This window comes from Theropithecus gelada, chromosome 1 (genome assembly GCF_003255815.1).
Source record: "Theropithecus gelada isolate Dixy chromosome 1, Tgel_1.0, whole genome shotgun sequence".
Classification (NCBI taxonomy): domain Eukaryota; kingdom Metazoa; phylum Chordata; class Mammalia; order Primates; family Cercopithecidae; genus Theropithecus; species Theropithecus gelada.
In genome coordinates, this window is record NC_037668.1 from 220,857,615 (window position 1) to 220,878,380 (window position 20,766).

A 20,766-nucleotide genomic window follows, 5' to 3' on the forward strand; every position below is an offset into this window, starting at 1 on the left:
AAAAATTGAAAATCTAAAGTATAGACACCTTCTTTAACAATGAATCACTGATAAAAATATATTTGTAAGTGACTGGGAAAATTAAGTGCTTTAACACATTTTTGGTATTTTATGAGGTTCTTTCCCAGGATGGGTTCTTCTAAGTTTTAGAAGGGAACTAGGAAAATTGCAACATTCTAATCTTCCTTACATGTGTTGGATTTCTCTCTAGTGTGAGTTTTTAATTTTAAAAAAATTAATTTTTTTTTTTTTTTTTTTTTTTTTTGAGACGGAGTCTTGCTCTGTCACCCAGGCTGGAGTGCTGTGGCCGGATCTCAGCTCACTGCAAGCTCCGCCTCCCGGGTTCCCGCCATTCTCCTGCCTCAGCCTCCGGAGTAGCTGGGACTACAGGCGCCCGCCACCTCGCCCGGCTAGTTTTTTTTGTATTTTTTAGTAGAGACGGGGTTTCACCGTGTTCGCCAGGATGGTCTCGATCTCCTGACCTTGTGATCCGCCCGTCTCAGCCTCCCAAAGTGCTGGGATTACAGGCTTGAGCCACCGCGCCCGGCCAAAAATTAATTTTTTTAAAATTAAAAACTCTGTCACCCAGGCTGGAGTGCAGTGGCACGATCTCGGCTCACAGAAACTTCTGCCTCCCTGATTCAAGTGATTCTCCTGCCTTAGCCTCCTGAGTAGCTGGGACTACAGGCGCGCGTCACCATGCCCGGCTAAGTTTTGTATTTTTAGTAGAGATGGGGTTTCATCATGTTGGTCAGGCTGATCTCGAACTCCTGACCTCGTGTGATGTGCCCGCCTCGGCCTCCCGAAGTGCTGGGATTACAGGCGTGAGCCACTGCGCCCGGCCTGAGTTTTTAATTTTTTCACGTGCTCTAATGAAACTAGAGTAACTGAAAGCTTTAACACACTTCTTACATTCACAGAGGTGTTTTATTGTTGTTGTTTTTTTTACCACATATAAGCTCTTTCATGCTTTCGAAGGGAACTGGAACAACTGAAGGCTTTACCACATTTCTTACATTCATAGGGTTTTTCTCCAGTATGAGTCCTTTCATGGCTTCGAAGGGCACTGGAAGAAGTAAACGACTTACCACATTCCTTACATCCATAAGGTTTCACTCCAGTGTGAGTTCTTTCATGCTCGCATAGGTTACTAGAATATTTGAAGGCTTTACCACATTGTTTACATTCATAGGGCTTTTCTCCACTGTGAGTCCTTTCATGGACTCTGAGGACTCTGGAACATCTAAAGGCTTTGCCACATTTTATACATTCATAGGGTTTTTCTCCAGTATGCGTTCTTTCATGTATTCCCAAGTAAGTGGAACGACTGAAGGCTTTGCCACATTCTTTACATTCATAGGGTTTCTCTCCAGTGTGAGATCTTTCGTGTTGGCGAAGAGAACTGGAAAAAGTGAATGATTTACCACATTTCTTACATGCATAGGGTTTCTCTCCAGTATGAGTTCTTTCATGTTCACGAAGATAACTTGAATAATTGAAGGCTTTATCACAATGTTTACATTTATATGTTTTCTCCCCGGTGTGAGTGCTCTGAGGCATTTGAAATACACTAGGAAAATCAAAAGGCTTCTCATACACTGGACCCTTATAAGGCCCATTACTAGTGTGTGTTACCATGTGTCTGTCAACACTGGTGAGAGAGATAAAGGCTTTCCCACATTGTTTGCATTGATATAACTTCTCTGGACATTCCTCACACTCAAATGGTTTGTTTCCAGTGTGAGACAGGACGTGCCTATGAAGGGCTGAATGACAGATGAAGACTTTTCCACACACGCTGCATTCACATGGTTTTACTCCAGTAGAAACTCTCTTATTCAGATTCCAATTTGAATCCTGGCTGCAGGTTTCTCCATATTGACTGCCTTCTTTAATTTCAAACAATCTCTCTACCACATGGCTGCTGTAAAAATGATAAACACGTCATTAATGGTACATTTATTCATGGTTTACATTGCTACTAACACCAGGGAAAATGCAAGTTTCCTGCCATGTATAAATTGTTTTAAAGTAAATAAATTAATTACTGTTTAAGACATGGGCCCCCCATAGCTATTATCATTATTATCACAACTGTGATAGTCACATGTACAGTATTTTAGTGGTGTTTCCAAGTAAAATATTCTGAAAATACTGAACATCTATGTTACATTCAGGTGTGTTTTTTGCTAAGACTTTTCTGGAAAAAAACCAAAAAACAAAAAAACAAAATTTCTAGTGGTTCTTATTTGTTTTGTCTGTTTATTATTATCATTATCATTATTATTTTTGAGACGGAATCTTGCTCTTGCTCTGTTACCCAGGCTGGAGTGCAATGGCGTGATCTCAGCTCACTGCAACCTCTGTCTCCCGACTCCAAGCAATTCTCCTGCCTCAGCCTCCTGAGTAGCTGGAATTACAGGCACGCACCACCACACCCAGCTAATTTTTGTATTTTTAGTAGAGACGGGACCTCACGATCCACCCGCCTCAGCCTCCCAAAGTGCTGGGATTACAGGCGTGAGCCACCGCGCCCAGCTGTTTTGTCTGTTTTAAAAACTTATGACATGCTAAGATTCCCTCAAGGGGCATTTTTTGCTCTTGTGAATGCAGATTACCTTAGATTTCTCCCAGGATTTTTGAAGTCATCTTGGATATTCTGGTCTTCTGATTTGTTTCCTAAAATGTACATCCATAAGATTATTACAAATGATTAGAAACTTGAAAAATTGCTAGATTCAAGGTTCACTATACACAACCATGTCTAATTTTTTTCACCAAAGTACTCCCTTTCCACATGCCAAATCAGGAAACATTCATGACAAAGAAACACTTGTTTTCTTTCTTTCTTTCTTTTTTTTTTTTTTTTGAGGCAGAGTCTTTCTTTGTTGGTCCGGCTGGAATGCAGTGGCTCAATCTCCGCTCACTGCAACCTCCACTTCCCGGGTTCCAGCAATTAACCTGTCTCAGCCTTCTAAGTAGCTGGGATTACAGGTGCTTGCTACTACGCCTGCTAATTTTTGTATTTTTTTAGTAGAGATGGGGTTTCGCCATGTTGGCCAGGCTGGTCTCAAACTCCCGATCTCAGGTGATCCTCCTACCTTGGCCCCCCAAAGTGCTGGGATTACAGGTGTGAGCCGCCGCGCCTAGCCAAAACACTTGTTTTCTAATCAACTACATGAAAAAGTGTTGTTATTCTTACCTACGGAAGCCAGGTTCCTAAAGATTTCTTGCATCACATCTCTGTACAGATTCTTCTGAGAAGGATCCAGCAAAGCCCACTCCTCCTGGGTAAAGGCCACAGCCACATCTTCAAATGACACTGAATCCTAGAATATCACACATATGCGGAGAGGAGGATGGCTTAGACAGACATGAAGAATCTATATTCATCTCATAAAATCGTAACATAATTCTGTAGACTTCAAACATTTCTTCCATGACTTGGTCATCAGAACTTTACTCTCTGTCTGCACTTACTGCTTCCCACTCAACATTCTTCATGCTAAAATGATTCAGAAAGTCAACAGCACAGCAGGAACACCTTTCTCATTGGCAGGTGGAGGGAATAAACTGCCGTAAGAAATGAGGTCACCCCTAATTTCTATGTGTAGATTTTATCTTGAGGGCCTCTTATAAAAAAGTCATGCTATCTGTTGCGTATAACAGTTAGTGTTAAGTCTTAAGACTACATATCCTTAGAAATACCTGCTCACAAAGTCTGACCTTTTGGTGTGAGAAAATAAGATTTTTTTGAGGGATCTCATCACTCTATGTGAACAATATGTAAACAATCTTTTTTTTTTTTTTTTTTTTTTTTGAGACGGAGTCTCGCTCTGTCGCCCAGGCTGGAGTGCAGTGGCCGCATCTCGGCTCACTGCAAGCTCCGCCTCCCGGGCTCACGCCATTCTCCTGCCTCAGCCTCCCGAGTAGCTGGGACTACAGGCACCGCCGCCACCACCGCCCCCCGGGTAGTTTTTTGGTATTTTTTAGTAGAGACGGGGTTTCACCGGGTTAGCCAGGATGGTCTCGATCTCCTGACCTTGTGATCCACCCGTCTCGGCCTCCCAAAGTGCTGGGATTACAGGATTGAGCCACCGCGCCCGGCCATGTAAACAATCTTATGCAAACAATATATTTATTATTCGCTGAACTCCAGCTTTGTTTTATTTCTGAAAGCCTACTACTTTACTCCATTCTTGCAGTGGTACCTAGGGCATCAGCTCTGGAAAACACTCTGAGCATTAAGTCTCTAATGAGCATTCTTGGTAAACAATATTTCTCATATGCTGTTATAACTTGTTAATTGGAGAAATGAGGCATCAACGTGATTATAATAAGAAAATATTTGGGCCGGGCTCGGTGGCTCAAGCCTGTAATCCCAGCAGTTTGGGAGGCCGAAGCGGGCAGATCACGAGGTCAGGAGATCGAGACCATCCTGGCTAACACGGTGAAACCCCGTCTCTACTAAAAATACAAAAAAATTAGCCGGGCGTGGTGGCGGCGCCTGTAGTCCCAGCTACTCGGGAGGCTGAGGCAGGAGAATGGCGGGAACCCGGGAGGCGGAGCTTGCAGTGAGCTGAGATCCGGCCACTGCACTCCAGCCTGGACCACAGAGCCAGACTCTGTCTCCAAAAAAAAAAAAAAGAAAAAAAATATTTGGAAGCTTGCAAGTAGTTTACTCCAGACCAAATTAAATCTAGTTGTAAATAAGACTGATAATTTATCTTTAATAACACAAAACAATTTTAAAATTTCTATCAGATAACAACAAAGTGCAATGGAGTAAGCAGAAAGATAGTACATGTGCTTAGAAGAAACTCAATGTCATCAAGATATCACCTCTTTCAAATGGCCTTAAAAAGTTCCATCAATCCTCAAAACAGACACTTTATTAGCAACTGAAAACTACTTTTCCAAACCTAATAAAAAAAAAGTCTAAGAATTGTTAAAGTCTTCCAAACAATAGGGCAATGGCTTCCTCACCATGTATCAGAAATTTTCGAACTATAATTTTCAGGACGGCATAGTATTAACATGGAGATAAACAAATAGTCCAAAAAGGAAAAAAGTTTTAAATAAGCAGAAATTTTTTATGTAAAGTTCATTGATGACAGAGCATTCCAGAACAGTGGAAGAAATCAAAAGCGCTTTAGAGCAAACTGGTACTAACTGAAAAAGTACACTGCATTCCCCTCCATTCCATGAACAATAATCAAGTTCTTTATTTCAAACGTGAAAGACAAAACTAAAATACTTGCAGACTTCAAAGGAAAATAGGAGTATTTTTGGACAGAAAAATGGGCAGAATTCATTTAAATAGAAAAAAAATAAAGGAACTGACAAATTCACATATATTAATATTCAGGAAATTAAAAGGCAAAAAGCAGTGGGAAAAAACTGTAATACATGCAATATAAAAGAATTAGTATGAAGTGTAAAAATGAACATGATTGAAAAGTGAGAAAATAAGCAAAGCATACTTAAAAGAAGATGAAAGACCATCTATTTTTTAAAAAGTCAACTTCCTTGGTAATGAGAAAATAGAAAATAGGTGCCTGACATTTGAAATTGACTAGAAGAAAAAAATCAACTCCACGTGACCAGGGCCATGGCAAACGGGTTACTCAGGAAGAAAGGAGGAGTCGGCCGGGCGCGGTGGCTCAAGCCTGTAATCCCAGCACTTTGGGAGGCCGAGACAGGCGGATCACGAGGTCAGGAGATCGAGACCATCCTGGCTAACATGGTGAAACCCCCGTCTCTACTAAAAATACAAAAAACTAGCCGGGCGTGGTGGCGGGCGCCTGTAGTCCCAGCTACTCGGAGGCTGAGCCAGGAGAATGGCGTGAACCTGGGAGGCGGAGCTTGCAGTGAGCCGAGATCGTGCCACTGCACTCCAGCCTGGGTGACACAGCGCGAGACTCCGTCTCAAAAAAAAAAAAAAAAAAAAAAAAAGAAAGGAGGAGTCAACTGATACTCTCCGCTGCTCTAATTTGAATTTACCACAATGTGTAGCCCATTAATTTTTCTAAAATGTCCAGAGAATTTACTGTGCATCTGCACTTGGAAATGTGGCATAAAATTATAGGAGCATTATTTTTCCAAAAAAGCAAAACAACAACAACAACAACAAAAAAACTTGAAAAAGCCCTAACATCAGAATCATTAGAATGCAGGGCTGAATTCAATGGTCCACAGCCTCAGGCACTAGCATGTGTGCAACATAATGACACAAGGAAATCACCAAATAAACCTTTTTGTTTTAATTCCATTCATACTCATTTACAGAAAGTTCCAATAAAGCAAAATGGAACTGAAAAATTACAGATGATAAAAATGCAAAAAAATAGCCAAAGAATCACAACAGTGGTCAACTAAGAGACAAGTCCAGGTGAAACTATCAGAAAACTCTTAAGGCGTACGGGGCCCAGTGAAGAATCAAAGTTGCTTCAACTATTATTACTAAAACTCCTGACAAATGTTTTACTCATTCTTACTATATTTCATAACAGAAAACTTAAAAATTAATTAAAATTTAAAAGCGCAATTTTTCTGTTTCTTTGCCTTATCATCATAACATGGTGATCTGAGTTGTGATTTACAGATTTCACAGAAATAAGTAAATCGAGCAGCACAGCTCACAGTGCTAGCTGCTTAGTGAGCAGCTAAAGTACATACCAGATCCCAGGCGGCAGAGCCGATTAGCAAGTCATTGCAAGAGAAGACAGAACCACAGGGTGGTGGGCAATGTCTGAACATTCTGCTAGTGGTACTAAGTGCGATGGTCAAGTGCAGAGATGTGTTTGGAGAGGGTAGGAAATTATTACTCAGAAAATTGACCCTTGTGGATCCACCAGGTCAGGCCTTTCAAGGTGGTTTGATATGGTCTGAATGAGGAAAAAAAGGAGCCAGGCCTGTGTTTTCTGTTGAGAGTAGGTGGAAAGCTAGGGTGAGAATTCAGTTTCAAGGTAAAAGATTTACATAGTTTCAATCTGCTGCCAAAACCCAGAGAGAGCACCCAGGCTTGTTTTCACCATATCCTGATGTGAGGTCAGAACAAGAACAAAGAAAGTTTAGGATTAAAAGTTGACAGCAGTCAATTAAAAGAAAAAAACGGAGACAGACACTTCTGATTTCCAGTCGAGCAAGTAGGCATAAAAGGCAATGGTCAAGCTTCCTGGGTTGAGTTCGGAGCTCCACGAAAATGTCTGACCCCACCAAGCTGCCTGAGCTATTTAAACGTTATTACCAGAGGCTCTTTCCCTATTCTCTGTACTGTAACTGGCTCAACTACAGCAGCGTGGTGGAAAATTACTCCCAACGCCGTGAATTTTCATTCACATTGAAAGATGACATTTACATTCGACACCAATCCTGCAACAACCAGAGTGATCTGGAAAAGGAGATGCAGAAAATGAATCCATACAAGATTGATATAGGCACAGTACATTCCCACAGACCCAATTAATACAATACAGTGAATCTGGGAGCTTTCCAGGCTCAGGAAAAAGAACTGGTGTTTGACACTGACATGACAGACTATGACAATGTGAGGAGATGCTGTAGTTCTGCAGATACATGTTCTAAGTGCTGTATCCTCATGACAACGGCCATATGCATCACTGACACAGCACTGAGGGAGGACTTTGGATTTAAGCATCGTCTCTGGGTATATTCTGGAAGTTGGGGGGTATATTGTTGGGTCTGTGATAAATCAGAAAACTGTCTTTGGTGGTACATTCTGGGATAGTTGAGTATTTGAGCCTTGTAAAGCATGGTCAAGATGTTAAAAAGAAAGTTCAACTAACTGAAAAATTCACCCTTTTGTCAGAAAATCTATAAACATAATAAAAAAAAACTTTGAAGACTATGCCTTGGTTAATCAAGATATTCTCAAAAATAACAAAAGCTGGGATAAGATTTTAGCCCTTGTTCCTCAAACAATTCAGGTTGAACTTCAACAAAGCTTCCAAAAGTCTCACAATTCACTTCAGCACTGGGCGCACCAGCAGATGTCAGAACAACATCAAAAATGAAAATGTGGACCTGGCTGGAGTGGGAGATTATGCTCCAGGACTGTTTCCACGACGGGGTATCAATGTCAGCAAAGAAATCAATCATTTACCGAAGAGCCCTTTTAGTGTTCATCCTAAAACAGGTCGCATTTCTGTGCCTACTGATTTGCAGAAAGTGGATCGGTTTGATCCACTTACTGTTCCAACCATAAGCCTCATCTGCCATGAACTGGATGCCTCTTCCACTAATGAAGAGGAAAAAAGGAGAATTAAGCTGAATCTGATATTAAACATAGAACCAGAGATTGTAAGACCAGTCTGGTACCTTATGTGACAGTTTTTGAACAATTTCTTGAAAACCTCGGTAAACCCTGAAAAAGAGAACTTCTTAAGAAGAGTGATTTACAAAAAGATTTCGGAAGACAATGCTCCTCAAACCAATGTGGGTATCTTCTGCCTTCAACCAAGGATCAAATGCTCCAAGAGCCATTTAACAAATACAGCAGAACTACGTATGTGTCTTAATGCTCAAAGTAAATTTTCCTTTGCTTGAGAAATAATTTATGTTGAAAAGATTTCCTGAGACCACCAAAGGAAAGTGTCAAGGTTCATGGAAGGAGCAATAAAAGGAGAAATAATTGGGGAAAAAAAAAAAAAAAACCCAAAAACCAAAGGCAACATTCGGGCTATTATTAAAGAGTCTTTAACAGATGGTGGTGAGGTAGCGCAGAAAATGGAGCACCTACACACTGCTGGTGGGAATGCAAATTAGTTCAGCCATTGTGAAAAGCAGTTTGAAGGTTTCTCAAAAAACTTAGAACTACCATTTGACCCATCAATCCCATTACTGGATACAGACCCAAAGGAATATAAGTTGTTCTACCAAGAAGACACATGCACCGGTATGTCCATCACAGCACTATTCACAATGTCAAAGACACACAATCAATCTAAACGCCCATCAATAGTGGACTGGATTTTTTAAAAAGTGGTACATATATACCATGGAATACTATGCAGCTATAAGAAATTAAATCATATCCTTTGCATAAACATGGCTACAGCTGGAGGCCATTATCATAAACAAATTAACGTATTAACAGAAAACCAAATACCACATGTTCTCATTTATAAATGGAAGCTAACTGTTGAGTATACGCGGACACAAAGATGGGAGCAATAGATACTGGGGCCTACCTGAGGGAGAGAATGGGAGGAAAGTGAGAGTCAAAAAACTACCTATCAGGCACTATGCTCACTATCTACGTGACAAAATCATTTGTGCAGCAAAACAGAAACATGAAATTTACTCATGTAACAAATCTGCATATGTAGCCCCAGAACACAAAAGTTAAAAAAAAAAAGCAACATTCACATTCACAATAAAAGGCAAATAAATTTAACTAAACAACTCTAAGATTAACCATTAAAGAACTGAGTTCCCAGTAAAAACTACCAAGCAAAATATAGAGAGACCGAGAGGCATCCAGAGAATCAACACTTAGTTGATGAGAAAACTGTAAGACTCCTCTGCGAGTAGCAGTACATGTATAGGAAAAACCAAACTGAAATTGGTGAGCTGCTCAAGTTCGAGGACATCTCCTGGGTGCCCAGGCTTAGGGATCCCCACTAATGTATGAGTTTTACATCCAGAAACATTACCAGTTGATATGGTTTGGTTGTGTGTTTCCTTCAAATCTCCTGTTTAAATGTGACCTCCAATGTTGGAGGTGGGCCTAGGGGAAGGCATTTGGGTCATGGAGGCAGACATCTCATAAATGACTCAGTGCTGTCCTTCAAGTAATGAGTTATCTGTTGGTTCACAGGAGAGCCGGGTATTTAAAAGAGGCTGGAACTTCCTCCTCCTCTCTCTTCCTCCCTCTCTCACCATGTGGCTTGCCTGTTCCCCTCTGCCTTCCCTCTGAGGCATCACCAGAAGCCAAGCAGCAGATGGTGCCACGCTTGTGCAGCCTGCAGAACCGTAAGTCAAATAAACCTATTTTCTTTAAAGCTACCCCGTCTTAGGAATTACTTCATACCAACGGAAAAATGGAATAATACAGAAAATTGGCACTGCGGAGTGAGGTGTTGCTATAAAGATACCTGAAAATGTGAAGGCAGCTTTGTAACTGGGTAACAGGCAGAAGCTGGGAGACTTTCAAGGGCTCAGAAAAAGACAGGGAGATAAGGGAAGTTAGGACTTTTTAGAGAGTGATTCAATGATTGAAAGCAAAATGTTGACAGAAATACGGACAGTGAAAGCCCGGCCAATGAGGCCTTAGGTGGAAATGAGAAAGTTTCAGGGAGCTTGAGCGAAGGTCACCCATGTTACACCCTAGCAAAGACTTGGCTGCATTGTGTCCATGGCCTAAGGATTTGCAGGAGGTTTAATTTAGGAGTGATAACTTAGAGTCTCCAGAGGCAGACATTCCTAAGCAGCAAAGGATTCAAGAGGTGGTATGGTTGCTTCTTTGCTCCCACAATCAGAAGTGATTTAAAGTTGAAACGTGATTAAAAGAGAAGCAGAGCACACAAGTTTGGAAAACGTGCAACCTGGCCCTGTGGTGAAGGAATCCAAGCAGCCTGTGGAGCAGCCTGTGGAGCAATGACTTGGAAGACAGAGTTGCACAACTAAAGGGGAACCAGGTACCAGCAGCCACGGCGCTAAGAAAGACCTGTGATGCATTTCAGGAAACTCTGTGGTGGCCCCTCTCGCCACAGGCCCAGGGGCCTAAAAGGAAAAAGTCTGGGGTGCCAGGTCGAAGGCATCACTGCCCTGTGCAGCCTTAGGACACTGTTCCTTGCATTCCAGTAGCTCTGTTCCAGCTTTGGCTAAAAAGGCCCCATATACCACTTGGGCCACGGCTCCGGAGGGCATAAGCCATAAGCTTTGGTGGCTTCCACTTAGTGTTAAGTCTGCAGGTGCATAAAATGCAAGAGTTAAGGAGGCTTGGTAGCTTCACCTACATTTCAGATGTATCAGGAATGTAGGTGCCCAGGTACCCAGGCAGAAGCCTGACACAGGGGAGGAACCCCCATAGGCAGCCTCTACTAAGGCAGTGCCAAGAGAAACGTGAGGATGAAGCCCCCACACAGAGTCCCCACCGTGGCACTGCCTAGCAGAGCTGTGGAAACAGAGCTGCTGCCTTCCAGACCCCAGAATGGTACAGCCACAAGCAGCATGCACCTGAGCCTGGAAACACTGCAAGCATTAGACTCTAATATGTCAGAAGTCACATGGGCTGCACCCAGCAAAGCCACAGGAGTGAGGATGCCCAAGGCTTTGGGAGCCCAATCCTTGCATCAATGTGCCCCAGATGTGCAACATGGAGTCAAGGGAGATTTATTTGGAGCTTTAAGAGTTAACGTCTGCCCTGCTGGATTTCAGAGCCTGTTACCCTTTCTTTTGGCAAATCTCTCCCTTTTGGAATGGGAAGGTTTAGCCAATACCTGTGCCACCACTGTATCTTGGAAGTAAATAACTCTTTTTCTTTTTAATCTTACAGGCTCATTAGTGAAAGAAACTTTCCTTGAGTCTCAGATGAGAATTTGAACTTTTGAGTTGATGCTGGCAAGAGTTAAGACTTTGGGGAACAGGCTGGGTGCAGTGGCTTATGCCTGTAATCCCAGCTACTTGGGAGGCGGAGGCAGGAGAATTACTTGAACCTGGGAGGCGGAGGTTGTAGTGAGCCAAGATCGCACCATTGCACTTCAGCCTGGGGGACAAGAGCAAAACTCTGTCTCAGAAAAAAAAAAAAAAAAAAAAAAAAAAAGACTTTGGGGAACTATTAAAAAGGGATGAGTTTTGCAAAGTGAGAAGACATAAGATTTGGGGTGCAAAGGGTGAATTAGGTTTAGATGCATGTGTCCATGAAGTCTTGCTTTGAAACGTAACCTTCAGTGTTGGAGGAGGGCCTGGGGGAGGTTCTGGGTCACGGGGGTTGAACCTTCATGAATGGCTTGATGCTGTTTTCATGGTACTGAGTGAATTCTCACTCTACTAGTTCACATGGGAGCTGGTTGTTTAAAACAGCCTGGAATCTCCTTCGCTCTCTCAGCATGTGACATACATGCCCCCTCTGCTTTTGGCCATAAGTAAAAGCTTCCTGAGGCCTCACCACAAACCAAGCAGATGCTGGTGCCACACATGTACAGTCTGCAGAACTGTGAGCCAAATAAACCTCTTTTCTTTATAAATGACCCAGTCTCAGGTTTTCCTTTATAGTAATGCAAAACAGACTAATACACCAGTGAAGATCACGGAAAAATCAGTCTCAGATTCCAGAAGGAGGAGGAAGAAAGTAGACACTTTTATTCACGCCCAAATAATTATCTTCTTAATATTTCTGCATGCAAAATAAACAATTTCTCAAAGGCCTAACCAAATGAAATTTTACCAGAGCTAAACATGCTGTGGTAAGAGAAATACCCATCCTCCTTTTATCACCTCTATTTAACATGGTAAAGAAGGTGCTACCAGGAAATCAGTTAGAAAAAAAAATTCCAGAATTTACAAAGCAGATATAGACAGTACCCAGACACCGCAACTGCACATACAGGTGGGGGCACACACACACAGATACACAAGCTCACTAACCCTCAGAGGCAATGGCCCAAAGTCACCAATGGATTCTAAGAGAGACACAACCAGCTCAGGCCTCTGATCTCTTCACCACCTTTCCCTCTCTTTTTAGCAAGACCACCATCTGAATTATTTTGTATGTTACTTGTATCTTTCCTCTCCTGTTTCCTAGAATGTCAGCCTCAAGTGGACAGGGATGTTTATTGAGTTTGATTCACTGTCACACTTATTAAAAGATCTGTTACACAGCAAGACATTAATACTTGATAAATCATGGCTCTCAAACATACAAATACACATACACACTGCTTTTACAAAGACCTTATAATCAGCTCACTCTCACTTAAGTTTCACAAAGTGAATTGTTCTCAACTCCATTCATGCCATAGAGAAGATATCTCCTAGAAGCCAAACCAATTCCAAAAGTTTTACTCAAATGAGTTAAAAATATAGATCCATACATGGTAAACCCTGTCTTTACTAAAAAAGATATAAAATTAGCCAGGAGTGGTGGCGGGCGCCTGTAATCCCAGCTACTTGGGAGGCTGAGGCAGTAGAATCGCTTGAACCCGGGAGGCGGAGGTTGCAGTGAGCTGAGATCACGCCATTGTACTCCAGCCTGGGCACCAGGGCGAGACTCCATCTCAAAACATATATATATATAAAATATAAATAAATAAATATGTTCACACAAAAACCTTCACAAGGACGTTTATGGCACCATTATTTGTAATTTTCAGAAGTTGGCAACAACCAAGATGATATGTTCACCAAAGTCAGAGGTAAAACATACACAAAACTAAATTCCACTTCTATACTTGAAATATATGAAAATTCGAGTAAAGGAAACAAATCATTTACAATAGCACATAAAGAATAAATACACAGAAATAAACTTAAAAGAAGTAGTACAAAGCTTCTACTCTAAAAACGACAAACCTTGTTGAAAAAGCTGACGATCTAAATGAATGGAAACTCATCCCATTTTCATAGCTCAGTAGGCTTAATATTATTAAGATGGTTATACTCCCCAGAACACTCCATGTATTTAACACAATCCCTGTCAGAGCTCCAGGCAACTACTTTGTAAAAATTGAAAACTTGACGCTCAAGTTCATATGGAATTGCAAAGGACTCAGAATACCACAACAATCTTGTAAAAAAGCAAGGTATGACAACTCACACTTCACAATTTCAAAACTGCTTCAAAGTAACACTAAACAAGATAGACTGTTGAAATTGCACAAAGAAAATCATATAAATCAATGAAATACATCAGAGAGTCTAGTAAGAAAGAAGGCAGCAAAATGACAGAGCAAGCATAGCCAAACACCTGTCCCTCCCCAAAATATTTAAACAACAGGCAGAATTGTTAAAAACTTCTCAAAACTCTTAAAAGCCATCAAAGGCTTTGTAGCAAACATGCAAATACAGAATAAAACACAAAAACAAAAAGCAAAAAACCACAATGCCAAAAGCAGGAAAGCCTGATCAAGAATTTACTTTTCCTTGCTCCAATCCCTCCCCAACATGGTGCCAGTCTTGAAGACAAAATCACAAGTTTGCAGTGTGGAACCTTGGTCATTGGTTTTACAGGGAGTAGAGATGAAATATACAAATTACTGCATGGTTATGATCCAATTTGGCTGGAGGCTGCCAAATCTCTAAAACAAGACTCTCTTCTCTGTTCCAAGTAAGGCAGAAAGCAATCTGTGTGAAAAACCGGAAAGAATTACGTAAACAAAAAGTATGCTGCCACCTGAAACAACAGATTGTGCCTGACACATACAATAGACCACCTACAACCCAGGAAAACGCTGGAGTAAAAATTTCTTTCAGAGAGTAGAGTACTAAAAAGCACAGGTATACTAGGGAATTCAGGAAACTGTGTGTCTGCCCAGAAAAACACATAACATTTAGAAAAGACCTGAGAAAACCCTATTTTTAGCACCAGATAATCTTTCTTTTGTGCTGTTTTTAACTTCAGTAGGTTTTGGGGGAACAGGTGGTGTTTGGTTACATGGGTAAGTTCTTTTGTGGTAATTTCTGACATTTTAGTATGCCCATCAACCAAGCAGTGTACACTGTTCCTAATGTGCAGTGTTTTATCCCTAACTCCCACCCATTCTTTTCCCTGAGATCCCAGAGTCCATTACATCATTCTTTTTTTTTTTTTTTTGAGACGGAGTCTAGCTCTGTCGCCCAGGCTGGAGTGCAGTGGCACGATCTTGGCTCACTGCAAGCTCCGCCTCCTGGGTTCACGCCGTTCTCCTGCCTCAGCCTCAGCCTGTAGTAGCTGGGACTACAGGCGCCCGCCACCACGCCTGGCTAATTTTTTGTATTTTTAGTAGAGACAGGGTTTCACCATGTTAATCAGGATGGTCTCGATTTCCTGACCTCGTGATCCGCCCACCTCGGCCTCCCAAAGTGCTGGGATTACAGGTGTGAGCCACCACAGCTGGCCCATTACATCATTCTTAGGTCTTTGCATCCTCATAGCTTAGCTCTCACTTACAAATGAGAACATACAATGTTTGGTTTTTCATTCCTGAGTTACTTCACATAGAATACTATCTCCAATTCCATCCACGTTGCTGCAAATGCCATTATTTTGTTCCTTCTATGGCTTAGTATTCCATGGAGTGTGTGTGTGTGTATGTGTGTGTGTGTGTGTGTGTGTGTGTCTCCACTCAATGACTGATGGGCATCTGGGCTGGCTCCATATTTTTGCAATTGAGAATTATGCTGCTATAAACTTGTGTGCAGAAGTGTCTTTTTCATATAATTTCTTTTCCTCTGGGTAGATACCTCGTAGTGGGATTGCTGGATGAAATGATAGATATACTTTTAGCTCTGTAAGGAATCGCCAGTTTTCCATAGCGGTTGTACTAGTTTTTTTTTTTTTTTTTTTTTTCAGACGGAGTCTCGCTCTGTGGCCCAGGCTGGAGTGCAGTGGCCGGATCTCAGCTCACTGCAAGCTCCGCCTCCCGGGTTCACGCCATTCTCCTGCCTCAGCCTCCCGAGTAGCTGGGACTACAGGCGCCCACCACCTCGCCTGGCTAGTTTTTTGTATTTTTTTAGTAGAGACGGGGTTTCACCGTGTCAGCCAGGATGGTCTCGATCTCCTGACCTCGTGATCCGCCCGTCTCGGCCTCCCAAAGTGCTGGGATTACAGGCTTGAGCCACCGCGCCCGGCCGGTTGTACTAGTTTACATTCCCACCAGCAGCATAAAAGTGTTCCCTTTTTACCACGTCCCCAATAACATCTATTATTTTTTCATTTCTTAATTTTGGCAAATTCTTGCCGGAGTAAAATGGTATTGCATTGTGGTTTTGATCTGCATTTCCTTGATCATTAGTGATGCTGAGTATTTTTTCATATGCTTGTCAGTCATCTGTAAATCTTCTTTGGAGAATTGTCTATTCATATCCATTGCCCACTTTGATAAGATTATTTGCTTTTTTCTTGCTGATTTGAGTTTCTTGTAGATTCTGGATATCAGTAGCCTACTGGATGCACAGATTGTGAAGATTTTCTCCCACTCTGTGGGTTGTCTGTTTACTCTGCTGATTATTTCTTTTGCTGTGCAGAAGCTTTTTAGTTTAATTAAGTCTCATCTATCTTTGTTTTGTTGCATTTGTTTTGGGGTTCTTGGTAATGAACTCTGCCTAAGCCAAGGTCTAGAAAAGATCTTCTGATGTTATCTTCTAAAATTTTGATAGTTCTATATCATAAATTTAAGTATTTAATCCATCTTGAGTTGATTTGCAAGGTGAGGGAAAAGGATCCAGTCCCATTCTTCTACATGTGGCTTGCCAATTATCCCAGCACCTTTTTTTTTTTTTTTTGAGGTGGAGTTTCACTCTTGCTGCCCAGGCTGGAGTGCAATGGGACAATCCTGTCTCACCACAACCTCCACCTCCCAGGTTCAAGCAATTCTCCTGCCTCAGCTGCCCAAGTAGCTGGGATTACAGGCGTGAGCCACCATGCCTGGCTAATTTTGTATTTTTAGTAGAGATGGGGTTTCACCTTGTTGGTCAGGCTGGTCTCTAACTCCTGACCTCAGATGATCCACCCGCCTCGGCCTCCTCCTTGCCTTCCACATGATTGTGAGGTTTCCCCAGCCATGTGGAACAATAAGTCATTTAAATCTCTTTCTCTTATAAATTGCCCAGTCTCAGGTATGTCTTTATCAGCGGCATGAAAACAAACTAATACACATTCCCAAAGCAAAGCCCTAGAATTCCCTTTCAAATCTCCCTCAAAAAAGAACAGACTTGAGAAACTTACTATACTCACTCTAGGGAAGAAAAAGGTTAACAAGAATATATATATATATATTTTTTGAGATGGAGTCTCGCTCTGTCGCCCAGGCTGGAGCGCAGTGGCGTGATCTCGGCTCATTGTAAACTCCACCTCCCGGGTTCCCGCCATTCTCCTGCCTCAGCCTCCCGAGTAGCTGGGACTACAGGTGCCTGCCACCTCGCCCGGCTAGTTTTTTTGTATTTTTAGTAGAGACGGGGTTTCACCGTGTTAGCCAGGATGGTCTCGATCTCCTGACCTCGTGATCCGCCCGTCTCGGCCTCCCAAAGTGCTGGGATTACAGGCTTGAGCCACCGCGCCTGGCAACAAGAATTTTTAACAAATAGAATATGAATAGATTTTTCTCCCCCCCGAAATCCACCTTTTTCTTGTCTCTTTGGAAATAATTTTTTTTAATCTTTCAAGCTCTATGAATAAAACATTTTAAAGTTAACGAAAAACTGAAACTGAACTAAATGAATAAATCTTTTCAAGGCAATAAACTCAGGGAGGGGTCAGGCTGACAGAACATAGACATCTCCGGGTCAAGTGTCAAGTCAGGACACTGTATCACTTCAGAGATCCTCACAGGCTCATTCTCCTCACAGAAATACTCAATGACCATCCTCCCAGGAGACACTGTACTGTGCCCCATTGTGTGCTTGAATTTTTTTTGTTTTTTTTGAGACAGAGTCTTGCTCTGTCGCCCAGGCTGGAGTGCAGTGGCGTGATCTCCGCTCACTGCAAGCTCCACCTCCTGGGTTCATGCCATTCTCCTGCCTCAGAGTAGCTGGGACTACAGGCGCCTGCCACCATGCCTGGCTAATTTTTTGTATTTTTAGTAGAAACGGGGTTTCACCATGTTAGCCAGGATGGCCTCGATCTCCTGGTCTGCCCACCTCGGCCTCCCAAAGTGTTGGCATTACAGGCGTGAGCCACCGCACCTGGCCAGTGTGCCTGAATTTCTAAGCCCTTTTCTGCCTAAACTTTTTTTTTTTTTTTTTTTTTTTTTTTTTTTTTTTTTTTTTTGAGACGGAGTCTCACTGTGCCTCCCAGGCTGGAGTGCAGTGGCGCGAGCTCGGCTCACTGCAAGCTCCGCCCCCCGGGTTCACGCCATTCTCCCGCCTCAGCCTCCCGAGTAGCTGGGACTACAGGCGCCCGCTACCGCGCCCGGCTAGGTTTTTGTATTTTTAGTAGAGACGGGGTTTCACCATGTTAGCCAGGATAGTCTCGATCTCCTGACCTTGTGATCCACCCGCCTCGGCCTCCCAAAGTGCTGGGATTACAGGCTTGAGCCACCGCGCCCGGCCTCTGCCTAAACTTTAACATGCTTGCAGCTCTTATACCTGGTGTTTTTCCCCCCATTGCAATACTTTAGAATAAACTCTTTTTTTCTTTTTGAGACTGAGTCTTGCTCTGTCTCAAAGGCTGGAGTGCAGTGGCACCATCTCAGCTCATTGCAACCTCCACCTCCTGGCCTCAAGCGATTCTCCTGCCTCAGCATCCCAGGTAGCTGGGATTACAGGCATGCACCGCCAGACTGGGCTAATTTTTGTATTTTTAGTAGAGACAGTGTTTCGCCACACTGGCAAGGCTGGTCTCCAACTCCTGACCTCAAGTGATCCACCCTCCTTGGCCTCCCAAAATGCTGGGATTACAGGCGTGGGTCACGTCCAGCCAACTCCCTTCTTACATAATTCTGATTATGGTGCTTTTCTGGTTCTTGCACTGCCTCACTGGGGGAGGGGGGTATTCCTTGTCCTTTGAGATCGTTTTTCTCCTTTTCCAAGTCCGAGAAAATCCAGAGGGCAGGAATCATTTCTAGCTTTTTCCCTTAATACCAGCGTCTGATTGGCTGCCCAACAACATGTCTCCAAGGAACGATGAAAACTGGGGTTGGAGGAAGAAAATCCTAATGCACCAGGGACTTGTGTTTTAAACGAAGAGTATACTAGGAGACGTCTCTCAGCTCCAGGGCACCCAGATGCTGCCTAGAGAGGCTCTACTCCCATATTTTAAACTGTCCTCTGGGAGGAGATGACCCAGGAGAAGGTATTCATTAGACACTCCAAGAGCTCTGGCCGCTAAACAGAGGACCAAGAAAAGATATGAGGGTGGCTGAGGACATATCACCCTCTAACGTTTCCAAAGGGGAACTTCACCCCAAAGACATTCTGGTAAGATGTGCACACTCAAAAAAGATAAAACTAGGAGATGCACAAAGACTTTTTTTTTTTTTTTTTAACAATTGTCAGGTGATTATTACTGCTTTCCACTCATGTGTAACGTTCAGAAATATTTTAAGAGTGAAAACAAATATTTTCAAAACGACTCACTACTCTGAAAAAAAAAAACCACTGCATTTGTATGAAACGTACAATAAAAAACAAATACTTGATAATGTTGCATTTGAATGTAGGAAAAGAATTGGAAATTTAGGATTTTACTACAAGCCGCAGAAGAGTTAGGCTGTGGAAACACGGTCGCTGATGTGAGATCCTGCTTGCCATACGCTTAGAAATGTGGAGTGTTATGTTAAAATAATTAAACACAGGTACTAGGGAGACTGAGCTGGGAGGATCGCTTCAGCCCGAGTCCGAGACTCCATCATACATATGTACATACACACATGAATGAGTAACCAACCAACCAAAGCGTAACTCATGCTTGTCTTGTAAATTAATAACTTAAAGGCAAACAAAACAGCCTTAAACCACCACGAACCCACCAATTAACCTCTGATGACATAACCAGGAGGTATCTGGCTGCACAGTCTATGTAGGGTGACTACACAACTGTACACAATCAACCATTTAATTGGGTTTGCTTCTGGGTTCCTTATAAAAGCCCTTCCTTCCCCAAACCACAAACCACGCTGGGCGGCTTCCTAACTCACGACTCTCTGCTCAAATAAACTCTTTAATATTTTAACGGCGCCTCAGTTTTATTTCTAACAGGAGAAAGGAGGTTTTGGAGACTTCACTGACCACAGCTCCTCCCACGCAGGAACCCCGAACCCCAAGTCGGGACTCTCCCCTGAGGACCCTCCCGTCGGCTCCGCACACTCCGAGGGGGACGCGGGTCTGCAGGCGCAGAGCTGCCCAGAGAGGTTCCGGGGCGGGCCGAGGCGGCGGGGCAGGGACAAGCCAGGCGGCCCGGGGTCCGGCTCCGGGTCCAGCCCCCCATCCTGTGCCACTAAGGCCGCGAGGCGACAGCGGAAACTCGGGTCGGCACCGCGGGGAGGTCCGGGTTCGCCACAACCGCTTCCTGCCGGTTCCCGCTTCCCCCTCGAGACACTGGCGGGGACACTCACCATTTCCCACTCTCCGGTGTCTCGGGTCTTCCCTAAGGACCTTCCAGGACCTGCAGGTCCCAGAGCCACAGAGGCTGCCGCGGAACCACTTGGACCTCCCAGGGATAAGGGGAAGGAGCGGCGGAGACACACCGAGCTCGCCAGAGTCTCGCTGCCCAACACAAAAGCCCCCCCAGGGCCCGGAAGTTGTCCCCTCTTTTCGCCGTGCGCTTGAGAGAACAGTCCCCTTCCCAGCGCCCGATTGGACAGGGCTTTAGGCCCCGCCCCTTCAGCCCTGAGTGACCGGAGCTGCCATCAGACAAGGCGCGGAGTGAGGCCCGTTCTTTCCGTGCAGTCCTTTTCCAAGGCGTGGATTCTGCCCCATGCTGAGACCTGGCGCCCCCTGGGGGACTTTCCCATTCAACCTTGTACACAAGGTTATGTCCATTTATGAGTAGTAGTTGTGATATTTATGACTGGAAACACTATGATGACAATTATTCTACAATTTCAGATTTCACAGCCTTCCTGACCTCTAATCTTTTGAGGAGGCAGCCTGAATTTTTTTTTTCTT

General features: G+C 43.3%; 1 protein-coding gene and 1 pseudogene across 2 annotated transcripts; one reads left to right on the forward strand and one right to left on the reverse strand.

The window, feature by feature from the left end:
- Window positions 1-854: 854 nt before the first annotated feature.
- On the reverse strand, window positions 855-20,435 carry ZNF670 (zinc finger protein 670). Of its 2 annotated transcripts, none has more exons than XM_025355039.1 (4): window positions 20,214-20,435; window positions 3,203-3,329; window positions 2,619-2,679; window positions 855-1,924 (listed from the first exon to the last, which is right to left on the reverse strand). In XM_025355039.1, exons 1-4 carry the CDS (start codon window positions 20,214-20,216, stop codon window positions 946-948), a joined length of 1,170 nt encoding a protein of 389 aa, XP_025210824.1. In that variant the 5' UTR covers window positions 20,217-20,435; the 3' UTR covers window positions 855-945. The 2 variants fall into 2 exon arrangements, with proteins under 2 accessions (XP_025210824.1, XP_025210830.1); XM_025355045.1 differs by having other exon boundaries at window positions 855-1,921; window positions 20,214-20,400.
- LOC112635204 lies at window positions 7,205-8,540 on the forward strand (annotated as a pseudogene).
- Window positions 20,436-20,766: the final 331 nt, after the last annotated feature.

What these genes read in the sequence shown, in the direction of transcription:
- ZNF670 (XM_025355039.1), bottom strand. An exon ending in TAGGAACCTGGCTTCCGTAG is followed by an intron (nt 2,680 to 3,202) that starts GTAAGAATAACA and finishes TGTACATTTTAG; the next exon opens with GAAACAAATCAGAAGACCAG. An exon ending in AATCCTGGGAGAAATCTAAG is followed by an intron (nt 1,925 to 2,618) that starts GTAATCTGCATT and finishes TCATTTTTACAG; the next exon opens with CAGCCATGTGGTAGAGAGAT.